The sequence below is a fragment of the Aotus nancymaae genome, unplaced genomic scaffold (genome assembly GCF_030222135.1).
Source record: "Aotus nancymaae isolate 86718 unplaced genomic scaffold, 86718_ANA_hifiasm-v0.15.2.pri h1tg000059l, whole genome shotgun sequence".
In the NCBI taxonomy this organism is placed as follows: domain Eukaryota; kingdom Metazoa; phylum Chordata; class Mammalia; order Primates; family Aotidae; genus Aotus; species Aotus nancymaae.
In genome coordinates, this window is record NW_026988473.1 from 58,667,632 (window position 1) to 58,682,930 (window position 15,299).

Below are 15,299 nucleotides of genomic sequence, written 5' to 3' on the forward strand. Positions count from 1 at the left end.
TTCTTTCCGTCCCTCCCTCCCTCCCTCCCCCTCTTCCTTCCTTCCTTCTTGACAGCATCTTGCTATGTTGTCCAGTCTGGTCTGAAACTCCTGGACTCAAGCCATCCTCCTGTCTTGACATCCCAAAGTGCTGGGATCACAGGTATGAGCCACTGCATCTGGCCATGGACTTTAATTTTTGGTCATTGCTATATCCCTAGTTCCTGGAACATTGCCTAATACATAGCAGATTTTTTGCATGTGCATATGAACTTGACTTCAAGATTTTATTGTCTTCACAATAAAAAAAAGATAAAGCTTTGAACTAGATCACTTGGCTCTTTTCTTTCTAACTCCCCGCAGTTGAAAATGCTTGTATCTCTTAATAGTCAGCCTTCTCTTAGCTCTGTAGTTGGGCTCAATGCACTTAAGGCTCAGCACAATCTTTTTTGTAGTTTTAACCCTTTTCTGGAAAACTGGCTTAGCCTGCCCACCATAGTCACTCTGCTTCTTATAATGGCGCTTTCCCTGGACATACACAGGATCTTTACCCTTCTTGAACTGCGTCAGTTTGTGGGGCTGGTGCTTGCCTCACTTAGTAAGGAAAGTCTGGCAGGTTTTAGGAATGTTCACCATGTTTGTAGAAGTGCTATTGACATAGAAATGAATTTTTTAAAAAAAGAAATGGAGGATGGAATATTTCTCTGTATTATCTGATTCATGTGAGGAGTGAACCCTAGATTCAAGACCCCAAATCCTTGGAATTCACCCACATTAGTATTTTCATCATTATTATGATTACCCTCACTTTTATTCTTATCCCACCACCATCGTTATCAACAACAGCACTGCAGTGCACGTGGGAGTATTTAATGTTTGTTGAATGACAGAATAAATGAATAGCAACTTTACAGCTGACCTCAGACTTCCTTTTAAGTCTTATTTATTCCTCCTCCTCTGCCCTGTCCAGATTCTTATCTATACTATGTGTAGCTACTCAGAACCAGTCATTTTCACTGAACACATCATGTCTTCATGCCTTCATGTGTTGGCTTACTCTGCTATTCCTTCTATTTGGAATTCCCATTTCCCTTCTCTGATGAGTTATCATTCTTCCTTTAGGACCAAATTCTGTATCCCATTCACCTCCTCTTCTGGGCTTCCATATTGCCTTTTCTATACCACTGTTAAATGTTCATCTCCTAAATTATAGGTGTTTGTTGGTGCATCTGTCTCCCTCCCTAGATAGGGAGTGTCTTGAGGGCAGAGATGGTATATTTCATCTCTGTGTTATCAAGAACCATCACTGGACTTGCCACATAGCCATTTAACAATATTTGTTGAAATCTTCCTTTTTGCATTGGGCATACAGGTTGCCTGCAGAACAATGTGCTAGAGGAGACGATGCACAATGTTGGTCAGAACATGGTCCCTTGCCGCAAGTTCTTATAATCTAATTGGGAGAGAATCTTTTCATAGAGAGATAGCATTAAAACTCGATGTATTCTAGAATTAAATATGAGACGGGAGAAAGCTTGGTGTGGAACACGTGTAAGAACTGGAGTAGTGTGTCAAAATATTTGTTTTCTAGTTTCTACTTTACCAATCACTCACTATATGGCTTCAGCAAATTATTTCCCCTCTTTAGACCTTGGTTTTCTTCTCTTGAAACAAAAAGTTTTGATTGGAAGCCTTGGATGATTTCTAAAGCCAGTTCTAGCTAGCTCTGACATTCTGGAGTTTGGAAATCTGAGTGGAGACGACATAGGCTCAGTTTGCCCCCTGGTGGTAAAACTGAGCAACATCACAGACCCAGTAGACAACTGCAGGCGTCTCCCAGGGATGGGATTGCAGAGCAAAAAGCCAAGTAAACGAAGGACTGTGGGACGATGACCATTCTAGAACAGAACCCATCAGGTTTCTCGTTGATCACTAGTAGATTGGTACAGAAGCCTGTCTTCCTTCAGGACAAAGGAACTTGGGAGATCATGCTTCCTGTTCTCAGCCTCCGGATGAACCCATCTCTCCCATTTCTTTCTGCAGTAGATAAAGGCAATCTCTGAGAGTCTATTTTGTAGCTCCTATAACTTTTTCTTCTACTCCCATCACAGTGCTCTCTTCTGAGGCAAATTCTCCATTTTGCTCAATGTAACTATTCGTCTATTTTTTTATGACAAGCAGAGGTTTTCACTCTTCTCATTCTTTTCCTGGGGCAGGTCCATGACCCACTCCATCTTGGAGACTTCGACCAAAGTGAAGGTAGTAGGATTTCTTTGAAGAGACTGGGAAAATAGAGACTCTGCAAGAATAAGAAGTGTGATTTACACTGTAAAAGGTGAGCAATACTAGCAGACAAAGGTTTGTCTTCTAGATATTTCACTCTGAGTGCAGTTGGGTAAGGCCCTTTGCCCATTCTTTTCCTTCATATTCTCTATATCTTGAACCTAAAAGATTTCTTAAAGCCAGCTCTATCCTCTTAAAAAACAAAAAAGAACAACTATACACTATAAATATATACAATTTCTATTTGTCAACTAAAATTTAAACAACAACTAAATCAAAGAGGAAACTAACTGGTTGCTTGGAACTTGGGGCCAGAGCCTAGAGGAAGAACATGGGCCCTGAGTACTGGGAAAAGAGGAAGCAAGACTGAGGGGAGGAGAGGGAGGTGCAGAGAGGAGGAAGACTAGTTGCCAATTATAAGTGGATTTATAGGCATCTGGAGGAGAAATGTAAATAAATTTTAAAAATATTTTGCATCATCAATGTCCTTGTTTGTTAATTAGAATGTTTTTTTTCTGACAATGAGTACTTTGAAACTCACTAAACTTGAGAGTGTAACTAAGGTGATAATATTCATTCACTCCACAGCAGCTGGAATGTGTCAAACACTGTACCTAATGCTGTCCCTTCTCAAACTGGCTAGCATCCAGACTTTGCCTTCCGTGTTTGCTGCTGAATTCTCAGCACTTACATAATCCTGCCACATAGTAGGTGCTCAATAGATATTTGTTGAATGAATGACTGAACATTAGCTGCACCATACTCTCTCTAGTGATAGCTCAACTCTCTGGGGGTGGGATGAAGTCTGCTTAGATTCTTTTTATTATTCACTGATAATTATAGAATCAAATTTATTCTTATAGAACACAAATCCAGGCCAGGCTTGGTGGCTCACACCAGTAATCCCAGCACTTTGGGAGGCCAAGAAGAATGGATCACTTGAGGTCAGGAGTTTGAGACCAGCCTGGCTGACATGGTAAAACCCTGTCTCTGCAAAAATACACATACACACACATACAAAATTAGCCAAGCGTGGTGGTGCATGACTGTAGTCCACGCTACTTGGGAGGCTGAGAGGCAGGAGAATTGTTTGAACCTGGGAGGTGGAAGTTGCAGTGAACCAAGATTGTGCCATTGCACTCCAGCCTGGATGACAGAGCGAGACCCCATCTCAAAAACAAAAACAAAGACAAAAAGAACACAAATCCATTATCTACCACTTCCTTGGACCAAATATTAAATCTTTCAATAAGCCCCTAAGATCCTGAGTGTATTCTTTTGTAAAATGGTGATAATAATATACTTACTTCACAGGTTTAATTTAGGTTTAAATGAGAGAGGTATATGGTTGCCTAGCATGGCACTTGGCACATGGTAGTTGCTCAATAAATTCTAGCTTCTTTTCTTCTCCAATTTTCTAGCCTCATCTCTAACCTGATGTTCTAGCCACATCAAATTCTTTATCAGTCCCACACTGGTCTCAAACTTTTATGTCTTTGTGCCTTGGCTCTTATTTTCTCTCTGCCTTCCCTTGTATCCACGTGGTGAACTTCCTTCCCTCGACCTTCAAAACGGGGCTCAAATGTCCCCTCTTCTCTGAAACCTCCCCAACTTCCTCTCACCTTTGTTCCCTGCTTCCACGGCACTCTGTTTATGTCTGTTGTAGCCCTTGCAATTCTTCTATAACTCTTCTGTTTTCTGTCATATTTATTTCTACTTTTGCCTCTCTGTTAGGTTTTGACTTTGGGGGGCAAGGACCAAGTCTTATTGTATTCATAGAGTGTTTGGAAAGAGCCTGGAGGAGGCTAGGAAGATGACATGACACACACAGGTGGAGGGATTAGATTTGAAAAAAGAATTACCTCTTCCTCTGAAACAAAAGGGAAGGAACTGAAGATGAATGATAGTAAGAAGGTAGAAGAATCTTTAAAGCAAAATGGAAGGGGCCAAATCTCAGGGGGAAATCTGGCTTGAGGAAGGGTACAGGAAGAAGATGCCACCAAAAAGATGAGGAGGCTAATGGAGAGGTGGCATTGGTGTGGTCTGAGGGGCTGAGCCTTCTCCTTAGATGTGTGAGGTCTCAGGATGGACCCAGCAGCACTTAAGCTGGAAGAAGGGGTCTTGGGCCTGTGAGAAGAAACAGCCTTGTTTCCACCTGGAACTAGGCTGAATGGCCTTGCTTATATCTGAGACTTTCAGTCCAGCAAGGAGAATCTGGAGCCACTAGCTGAAGGTTTGCAGTGATATGGATGAGGAGTGAGGAAGGGGTAGTGGTGGTGGTGGAACCATGCAGGGCTATCTGGGTAGAGGTGCTGTGAGAAGGATGGCAGGGAATTTTGACATCATCGCAATCTTCAGAAGGCAGCTGGAGGGGAAGCACTGGTACCTCTAGCTGCACTGATGTTTGTTCCAGTTGGCATCCTGCATTAAAGTGAGTCTGTGAGTCCTTCTGCCCATGGTGGTCTGTGGTGCAGGTGGAGGTTTACAGAAAAGCTATTTGGCTTCGTTCTACTCTAGGCTGGTGGCTTAAGCTTCTTGTATCATTTTATAATCTACCAAGCACCCTTGACAACCATTTTTAGGTGACACTTCAAAAACAACAAGCTAATGTCTCAGTTAGAGTACTTTGATGTAAACAACAGAGATTGTGAGTCATTTAAGAAAAAATGAAATTTACTAAAAGGATACAAAGAGTTGACAGGAAAACTGCAGCATCAGATATGGAGAATGGACTATATAACCTAGCAAGCTCGGCAACAGGAACCACAGCCAAGTCTGTGTCTCAGGTACAGCCTGGGATGGCCACCCTCACTGTTACAGGGCCATCCCCCACTCCCAACCCTCACCAGGGCCCCACTGCTGTTGGATACCTACTGTCTCTGTTGCTATGAATACTTCTGAAATTGTCTCTGTGTTTTCATGTCACTTGCTGAAGATTCCAAGCTCAGAGAATAGTGGCCAGGTGGTTGAGCCTGGGTCATGTGTCATGTGCTAGCCGTTAGCGGGCAAGAAGAGTAATATCCTTTCAGCTTAGGCCAGGCGTGGTGACTCACACTTGTAATCCCAGCACTTAGGGAGGCCAAGGAGGGCAAATTGCCTGAGCTCAGGAGTTCAAGACTAGCTTAGTCAACATGATGAAACCCTGTCTCTACTAAAAATGCAAGAATTAGCTGGGTGTGGTAGCAGGTGCCTGTAATCCCAGCTACTCGGGAGGCTGAGGCAGGAGAATGGCTTGAACCTGGGAGGCGGAGGTTGCAGTGAGCTGAGATTGCATCTCTGCACTCCAGCCTGGACAACAGAGGGAGACTCTGTCTCAAAAAAAAAAAAAAAAAAAAAAAGAGAAAAAAAGAGAAAAGAATATCCATTCAGCTTCAGATTTCCTAGCCTCATCAATACTACACAGAATGGGGAATTCCACAAATAGGAGGTTTGGGCCAGGCATGGTGGCTCACACCTGTAATCCAGCACTTTGGGAGGCCAAGGCAGACAGATCACTTGGGCTTAGGAGTTCAAGACCAGCCTGAGCAACATGGTGAAACCCCGTCTCTATAAAAAAATATAAAAGTGGCCAGGCGTGGTGGCTCACGCCTGTAATCCAAGCACTTTGGAGGCCAAGGCGGGCGGGCGGATCACCTGAGGTCGGGAGTTCAAGACCAGCCCGACCAACATGGTGAAACCCCATCTTTAAAAAAAAAAAAAAAAAATATATATATATATATATATATATATATATATATATGTTACCAAGTTGTGGTGTTGTGTGCCTGGAGTCCCAGCTCCTCAGGAGGCTGAGGTGGGAGGATTGCTTGAGCCCAGGAGGCAGAGGTTGCAGTGAGCTGTGATTGCACATTGCATCACTGCCATCCATCCTGGGCAAAAGAGTGAGACTTTGCCAAAAAAAAAAAAGGCCAGGTGCAGTGGCTTACACCTGTAACCCCAGCACTTTCGGAGGTGGAGGTGGGTGGAGCACCTGGGGTCGGGAGTTTGAGACCAGCCTGACCAACATGGAGGAAATCCCATCTCTACTAAAAATACAAAATTAGCTGGGTGTCGTTGCAGGTGCTTGTAATCCCAGCTACTCAGGGGGCTGAGGCAGGAGAAGAACCCGGGAGGCAGAGGTTGCAAGGAGCCGAGATCGCACCATTGCACTCCAGCTTGGGCAACAAGAGTGAAACTCTGTCTCAAAAAGAAAGAAAGGAGGTTTGGATGTGTTTTTGTCAGTTGTCAATTTTCATCACAACCCCAGGCTGCTAGGCTTGAAACTTTAGCATCATCCTCATTGCCATTACCTTCCCACATAGTGACTCTCTAGATTTATTAGGTTTGCCTTGCTCTCTGTCCCCACTATTGCTTTAGTAAGATTACTCAGCAACAGCATAGAGGAGAGAAGAGGCTGGAAATTGGGAGTTGGACTTCTACAATGTTAGGGCTGGAACAGTCCTTTGAATTTATCTATTGTAGTGGTCTTACCTAGGAATGTTCATTAGAATTCTTACGGCATTAAAAAAAAAATACATATCCTGGTATCCCCCAGCTGGGTTTCTGGGTTCACTAGATCTGAGGTGGGACCTTGATATATACTGGTGTTTCTCAGGTGCGTCCCAGGTTGAGAACTGATGAATTTCAATACTCTTGTTTTAAAGATGAGGAGATTGAGACCCAGAGGGAAGTTGGCTGTTTGAAATCACACAGTGAGTTTAGAAGGGGCCAAGACCAATTCGTCTTCTGGTCCAGTGCTACTCACACTTCTTGCTTTTTCCCTCTGCTAAAGGAAATTTTCTATATTTATTTGTATCCAAGAAAGCATGCTATGCTTCTGTGGCTCAGCTCCTCCAACAGTAAACAGATTAAAAGATCCAAACCATAGAGAGCGAACAGCCTGCAAAAACGGCCCCATTTCTAATGATGGTAGGCTTGATCTCTGGATCACAGACTTCTTTTGTCAGAATCCAGGAAAAATGTCCTCAAGAACCTTAAGTTGGGAGGGAAGTGGGGAGGACCCATCGATAAAGGATAGCCCAGCCAAGGCCATACTTCTATGACTGGCAAGATTCTGTCTGGGCCTCTGTGCAAACCGGTCTTTGTCTCAATCACTCATTGGCCTTTCTTCAACTCTTGACTGTCCTTTAGCATCTGGTTCTCATCTTGGGAATCAATCTCTCTCGCTCTCTTTTTTTCCCCTCTGCTCTCTGAGTTAACCAAATACTCTGCATTGGATTGGTTTACCACTAGCTCTGGGCAATCTCATCAAAACCCAGGGGTTCTAATGCTTTCTATTATACATATTTTTATTTATTTTGAGACAATGTCTTGTTCTATCATCCAGGCTGGAGTGCAGTGGTGCCATTATGGGTCACTGCAGCCTCGACCTCATGAACTCCAGTGATCCTCCTGCCTCAGCCTCCTGAGTGCAGGTGAGTGCCACCATTCCCAGCTAATTTCTGTATTTTTTTTGTAGAGATGGGTTTTCACTATGTTGCCCAGGCTGGTCTTTAACTCCTGAGCTCAAGTGATCTGCCTGCCTTGACCTCCCAAAGTGCAGGTGTGAGCCACTGCCCCCAGCCTATGTTGCTTTTTTGATTTTTTTCTGTTTACAAAATTTGTGTTATCCTATAAAGATTCCCACTAGGAAATGCCATTTATTTAATGCTTTCCTGCTCCAAATCTATCCCTAGGGCAAAGAAAGCAAAGAATAGGAGAGCTACTGTAGCAGAACCACCTTTCCATTAGAGAGGAGCCCTTCTTTCTCCCTTAACCTTTGCATCCAGAAAGGGCACTAGCATCAAAGTCCAAGCACCTCTCCCTGGCTCAAGCAGGGGTGACATGGTCAGAGCTGGCCTTTAGGAAGCAACTGGAAGAGTGTGGAGGATGGATTAGAAGAGAGCTTGAGAGAGGTGAGACAATCAATCTATATCAGCTACTTCAATAATCTAGGTGACAGATGATAAGATCTGAATTGAGCAGTGGGAATGGGATGAAGAAGTGGAGAAATAGTCATTTTGACAGTGGAACTGACAGGACTAAGTAATTGATGGTATGTGGGAGATGAGGGAGAAGTTCAAGATGACTAGGTCTGGAGCTTGAGTTCCTGGGAGGATGGGACCTTTAATAGAATGAAGGACATAAGAAGAGCAGTTTTGAAAGGAGGGTGGGAGACAGTGACATTAGTTTCATACATGAGGGATGCAGGGCTCTAAGAGGACGTTTCCATCAGGCAGTTGCATATGCAGGGCTGGACTCAGGAGACCCGGGCTTCAGAGAGCAATCTGGGAGCTCTCGAGGGAAGAAAATGTGGACTAGGGCAGCACGCAGAGTGAGAAGGGGACTGGGGCCTGAGCCTAGAAAATGGAAGCCCCAAACACGGGAGACGGCACAAGGAGAGCCTGAGAAGGAGCCAAGGGGCTGGGGAAAAAAACAGCAAAGTGTGGTTTTACCAGCTAAGGGGGGCAGTTTCAGGAAGGGATGTGGAGAGGGGGGATGAGGAGGTAGGACTGACAAGATGCTGCTCCTTTTGGCAGTTAGTTACTATGGTGGGCCTGGTTTCAGTCACAAAGCTACCCGCCATTCTTAGGAAAGACGGAGGACCTCATATCAAATGAACACTAAGGTATGTTTCTGAGTAACTCATATACTCCCCACTCACTTTCGCCTCAGTTATAAAGGTACTGCAGGATGAATGTATCAAAGTTTAACATCACTCACAATTGCCAATAAAGCCCCTCAGTTCTCACCTCTTTCAGTTTAGTGAGAGGAAACTGCAAGGATTTGAGAGTGTGACTGATGATCTAATATATAAAGAAAAATTAATAAATATTAATGAAGTGTCCCCTCTAGCCAATCAAGTCTAGGGAGAACCCTCTTTGGGCTCACGGTAGCCTCGCCCCTCATGAATATGTAGATAGCGCTGCCCGCCGCGCACTGCCCCGCCCTCCACTCTTCTCCCTCGCAACCGACTCTCCCTTCAAACGGGAAACAAGATGGCGGCGGCAGGTCCGAGTACTCGGGCCTCTTCCGCGGCGGCAACGGCCGCTCTGAGTCGGCGGGGACGACGGGGCCGCTGTGACGAGATGGCGGCAGCTAAGACTGGGGCCCCGGGCCCGACTTCTGGACCTTCGCTGTTGGTGTTGTCGCCGCCGTTGCTGCAGCCGCCACCGCCGCCGCCGCCGCCGCGGCCGGAGGAGTCGGGCTGCGCCGGGTGCCTGGAGCCCCCGGGGGAAGCGGCGGCCCTGCCGTGCGGCCACTCGCTGTGCCGAGGCTGCGCCCAACGTGCCGCCGACGCGGTGGGGCCAGGTTGCCCGCGCTGCCGCGCCCGCGGCCCAGGCTGGGCCCGCCGTCGGGCCCGCAACGACGGCCAGGCCGACGCGGAGGTGCTGGGCGAGCGCGCCCGCCGCGGCCAACCTGAGCGCTGCCGCCCGCGCCGGGACGGGGGCGCGGCTGTCGCGGGGCCCAGGCCAGAGCAGGAGTCGCGTGCAGCGCCTGCGGAGCCAGGTGGAGCTTCCCTACTTCCTTTTGGGGTCCGGAGCTAGGCCGAGCGCGCCCCGGCCCGGCCTGGTGAGCGGGTGGAGAGTCCCGGGCCCTACTCAGGCGGGTGTGGAGAGTTCTCGTGAGGTTGGAACCCGGGCTCTGCCCAGGTGCAGTGTGTGTTTGTGAATTTTAAACTTCACAGTGAAGGACGGGCACGTTGCAGCGGAGGGCGGTGAGGGCACCCGGTGCCTTACGTAAGTTCGAAGTTTGGAGGGAAACAGAATTGTTGGAACAAGTTAGGGGCAGGTTGGAATTGGTGTGTGGGAGTGGGAGGGGCCTTGGAGGATCAGAGAAATGTTTGGGTTGATGTTGCATGAAGAGTTTGGGGGTCATCTTGCTTGGAGACATGTGGCTTCTGGCCCCGAATAGGTCAGTGAAGGGTGTGGAGTATCCGGAGTTTAGGGAACAGGTTGAATATGAGGATGTGAAGGGAGCTTTTCAGACTCGAGAGCAGAGTGGTTGGGAGCACACATGTGCAGTTGTTTTCATAAATCTTGAAAAATGCATGCTTAGCACAAAACTTGGCACATAGTGAGGAAGCAATAAGTGACCGCTGTTTATATTTGTAATACTACTACTACTAAGTCCAGTAGTGCCTGAGAAAAAAACTGGCTTGGGTTTAAAAGTTTTGGAAACAAAGATTGGGTTGGCAGGGGGTGCTACTTTCTCTTTGGCAGTGTGGGTTTCCTACTGGCTTGCTGGCAATTGAAAGTCTGTTGTAGGACTCTTGCCCTGAACTTCTTGCCCTGAACTTCTTTCTCTTAACACTAGCAGCCTACTATTCCTTGGTTCTGAGCTTTGAGATACAAAGTGCCCTGTTTAAAATACAAGACTGTGTTATAACTTAGGACTCTTTTGGGGACACACCCAGACAACGTAACATCTACTTGATAAAAAACGTTTACATAGAATGAGATTTTTCAAGAAACATAAACTAGGAAAGGCCATATATTTGCACCTTCTGTTTTGGGAATTCTACCATGTGTTATTTTCGGTACGGACAGAGGCATTGCTTTTGTATAGAAGTGCAGCCTCTGGAAACCACAGGTTCCAGAGTGGACTCTCTGTTCTGATTCAAGCTGCCAGAGACACCTGTCACTGCCCTAGGATAGATCTTGGGCTGTTATTCCTGGGGTTGAGAGGGACCTGCATTTCACTTTCTGTGTTCCTCGTTACTCCTTTTTGTTTGTTTGTTTGAGACAGTCTCACTCTGTCGCCCAGGCTGGAGGGCAGAGGCTCAGTCTCTCAGCTCAGTGCAACTTCTGCCTCCCAGGTTCAAGCGATTCTCCTGCCTCAGCCTCCCGAATAGCTGGGACCACAGGCGCATGCTACCATGCCCTGCTAATTTTGTAATTTTAGTAGAGACTGGGGTTTCACCATGTTGGCCAGGCTGGTCTCGGACTCCTGGCCTCAAGCGATCCTCCCGCCTCTGCCTACCAAAGTGCTAGGATTACAAGAGTGAGCCACCGCACTCAGCCCTCTTTATTCCTTTTAAGCTTCACAACATCCCTATGAGATAGGTACTTTTATTTCCATTTTATAGATAAAACTGAGGTACAGCGAAGTGAATTAACTTGGCTAAGGATGAAAACCCAGTTCCATCCTATTCCTGCATATCAGGGTTGAAAACCTCCCCAAACATCTTTATTTTGTCGATGTAGAGTGATGGTTTCATATGCTACTTAATTTGCTTTAAATTCTGAGATTAAGGTCAAAATATAAGACAATATCTGGTCTCCCTATTAGTACTATTGATTATATGATCAAGTAGGATAGAAATTTTCATTTGATTTCTAAGCTTGGAGACCACTGTAAATATCAGGTCTGAATTTGAACTATGAGAGGGAGTTTGTTTGGTGTTATGATTTGTGCAAACTTTTTCCCTTGAAGAAGTTTTTGTCATAAAATGTATCAATGATTAAGTGAAATTATCTAAAATGAGACTTCAAATTAGAATTTATTGAATCACTTAGTATTCATCAGTTATTTTATATGTTTATATGAGGACCATAATGAAAAATGTTTTTTTAAATGTTCTTGTTGTTGAATTGTTTTGTGTTTACAGTTAGGTGCTTATTCAGCCAAAGCATTTTAGAAGAATACAAAAATATTGCCAAAAGGCTTAGGATGTATCTTTTAGCTTCAGTGGATTATCCAATCCTCTTGAAGTTATATATAGTATTTTTAAATTAAAAATTTTAATAGGTAGTGCATTCACAGGATTCAACCGAAAATGTAGCAAAGTATACAATGAAAGGATTCCCTTTGGCCAGGCGCAGTGGCTCACGCCTGTAATCCCAGCACTTTGGGAGGCTGAGATGGGCTGATCCTGAGGTCAAGAGATGGAAACCATACTGGCCAACATGGTGAAACCTTGTTTCTACTAAAAACACAACAATTAGCTGGCGTGGTGGCGTACGCCTGTAGTCCCAGCTACTCGGGAGGCTGAGCCTGGAGAATTGCTTGAACCTGGGAGACAGAGGTTGCAGTGAGCCAAGATCATGCCACTGTACTCCAGCCTGGCGACAGAGCAAGACTCCATCTAAAACAAACAAAAAAAAATTGCCTTTTACCTCTTATTTCTCATTCCCATCAAAGATTCTTGGGCTGGGCACGGTGGCTCATGTCTGTAAATCCAGCACTTCGGGAGGCCAGAGTGGGCAGATTATTGAAGTCAGGAGTTCAAGACCAGCCTGCCTAACATGGTAAAATGTTGTCTCTACTAAAAATACAAAAATTAGCTGGGTGTGGTGGCGCACGCCTGTATTTCCAGCTACTGGGGAGGCTGAGGCAGGAGAATTGCTTGAATCCGGGAGGCAGAGGCTGCCATGAGCTGAGATCATGCCACTGCACTCCAGCCTGGGCAACAGAGCAAGACTCTATCTCAAAGGAAAAAAAAAAAGATTCTTGTTTATTCTTCCACAGTTTATGGAGCTACGTGAAAGTTCAAGTACACTTAGTTTTTGCCATTTTTATACAAAAGGTTGTACATTATACACACTGTTTTGTAACTTGCTTTCTTTTTTTTTTTTTTTTTTTTTGGTTTAACAATACATTAACAGAGTCCATAGCAGTATGTTGTATGGAATTTTACTGAATGGATGGGACATAATTTACTTAACTACCTATTGATGTACATTTTGGTTGTTTCCTGTCTTTTGCTATTATAGATAATTGTTTATAAAATTGTTAAGTAAATGTGTATGTGCATTTTTATGGAGAAGTCACCAGTAGCTTTCACCAGAATCTGAACCATTATTTTCATCTACATCTCTCATTCTACAGAAGAGAAAACTGAGGCTCAGAACAGATAAGAGAGTAAGGGTTTACATGAGTTAATAGTAGATTAAAAAGAGTCAACAGAAACAGCCTAATTCACAGTGAAAAATGTTCCTAATAGCTTTAATAAAGAAAACTAATAATACCAGTTTTAAAAATATTTACATTGTGCTTTTATGAGTGGAAACAGCAACCGAATTACTAGGTTGGCACAAAAGTAATTATGGTTTTTCCCGTTACTTTCAATGGCAAAAACTGCAATTACTTTTGTGCCGGCCTAATAGCAATTTTAGTAATATTTGGAGATATATTGCTTATTGTATTCTTATCGCATAGTTAGGTCAATTGATAAAGGAAATGTCAGGCCTGCTGGAAATGAAGTTTTGTAGTAAATGCATTGGTATTTAAGTGAAATTCTTAATTTGTTTTTATTTTGTTGAAGTCCAGTGCCTCTTTAGGAATTGCTTTGTTTATGGAAAAAGTGTATTAACAGTTTTGCTTTTGGATATAGTATCAGTTCTTATTGATTTGTGAAACACTGTGTGTAAAGGCTATATCAGTGATCATTTCAAAATGAACTCAGACTTCATATTCTTTGAGGATCTGCAGCTCATTGTATATATTGACATATTAAATATTTGGACCATTTTGAGCAATATTCAGGAATTATGTAATAAGTACCTACTCTGTGCCAGGTCTTTGGGAAACATCAGTGAATGAAATATCAAAGATTTTTCTCTCATGGAGCTTATATTCTAAAATTTAGAGACATTCCTGATCTGTTGATTTAAAAAACATACTTCATACAAGCTTACATAGGTAGAGTTTGAACTATACATAGCTACACTTAAGGTTCATTTAAAAATGATTAATGAATTTTAAGAATTAATTTAGTCTGTTTGAAATCAAGGATGATTATTCCAAATCATACTGCTTTTGAATTTGAAACCAAGACTGTTTTACTTTTTAGGACATTCTTTTTCTTCTGCTATGGGTAATGACTGAAGAAAAAAGCTAGACAAAGGCTGGTGAATCTTTTAAATTGGCAGTTTAATTTTTTTTCTCTTTGTGGTGTTAAAAGTGCTTTTCAAAAATTGAATAGATAGGTCAGGCTCACATCTGTAATCTCAGCACTTTAGGAGGCAGAGGTGGGCAGATCACTTGTGGCCAGAAGTTCAAGACCAGCCTGGCCAACATGGGGAAACCCCATCTCTACTAAAAATATAAAAATTAGCTGGGCGTGGTGGTGCACACCTGTAGTCCCAGCTGCTCGGGAGGCTGAGGCAGGAGATTTGCTTGAATCTGGGAGGCGGAGGTTGCAGTAAACCGAGAGCAGATCGCGCCACTGAACTCCAGCCTGGGCAACAGAGCGGAAATTGAGAAACAAAACATGAAAATTGAATGGATAAAAAACAACTGAATAGTGCCTCATTTATCCCTTCTCATCCCATCTCAACTTCCCTGTTCACTTAAGGTTAACATTTCTGCATTAAAAAAATTTCCCCTTTCTGTGAAAAGCAAGTAGTTCTGGTTTTTTACTCAGTTGGCAGACAATGTTTGCTATGTGTGCAGCCTAAATTACATTTAGGGCTAATGAATAATGAAACCATGTGATTGTAGTGTAAGAGGACAGGAATTCCCTGGTCTGTAAGGATTTGTTTTAGTGTAAAATGACTCATTTCTTTATCCTTAATGACACATATCCGAGAATTTGAGAGTGTCCTTATGTGTTATACCAATACAGGAAACATTTGCCTTGTGCTTAGATGTTTTTTAAAGTTCTTGATGATTACATGCACTCTACCAACTAAACATTAGTTACTATTGAGGAATAGCTCCAATATATAGACTTCAGGATTGAGCAGCAGGAATTTAGGAGGTATTTGTTTATTCATATTTCCATTCCCTAACTTCTAGCTAAACCTGAAAGAGTTGCCTACCTTGAATTAATTTATATCTGAGTTTGCTTGAGTATCTGATGTAGGATATGTTTGTTAAGTTTCATTCCACTAATTCAGTGAGCATTTTTGGGGGTACACTTTGTGCAAGATGATGCAATAAAAAAAGATGAATGAGACATGGTACCTTTTCTTTAAGACTTCACAGTGTGGTTGGGGAAACATTCAAATAACAGCACAATGTGTTAAGTGAGGTAAACAGACAAGGCCAGCAGAGTAGAGGAATGGGCTAACAATTTGCAGGAAACCTGAGGAAGGCATTTGAATTGTATATTG

The 15,299-nt window shown here is 43.7% G+C and overlaps 1 protein-coding gene across 1 annotated transcript in view; it reads left to right on the forward strand.

The window, feature by feature from the left end:
- The first annotated feature begins 9,207 nt into the window (after positions 1-9,207).
- Positions 9,208-15,299, forward strand: part of RNF169 (ring finger protein 169) — a 103,757-nt gene continuing 97,665 nt past the window's right edge. Inside the window, exon 1 of the mRNA XM_021671804.2 lies at positions 9,208-9,750. Coding sequence (XP_021527479.2) covers positions 9,240-9,750 — 511 coding nt within the window. The 5' untranslated portion in view covers positions 9,208-9,239. The remainder of the gene's footprint in view (positions 9,751-15,299) is intronic.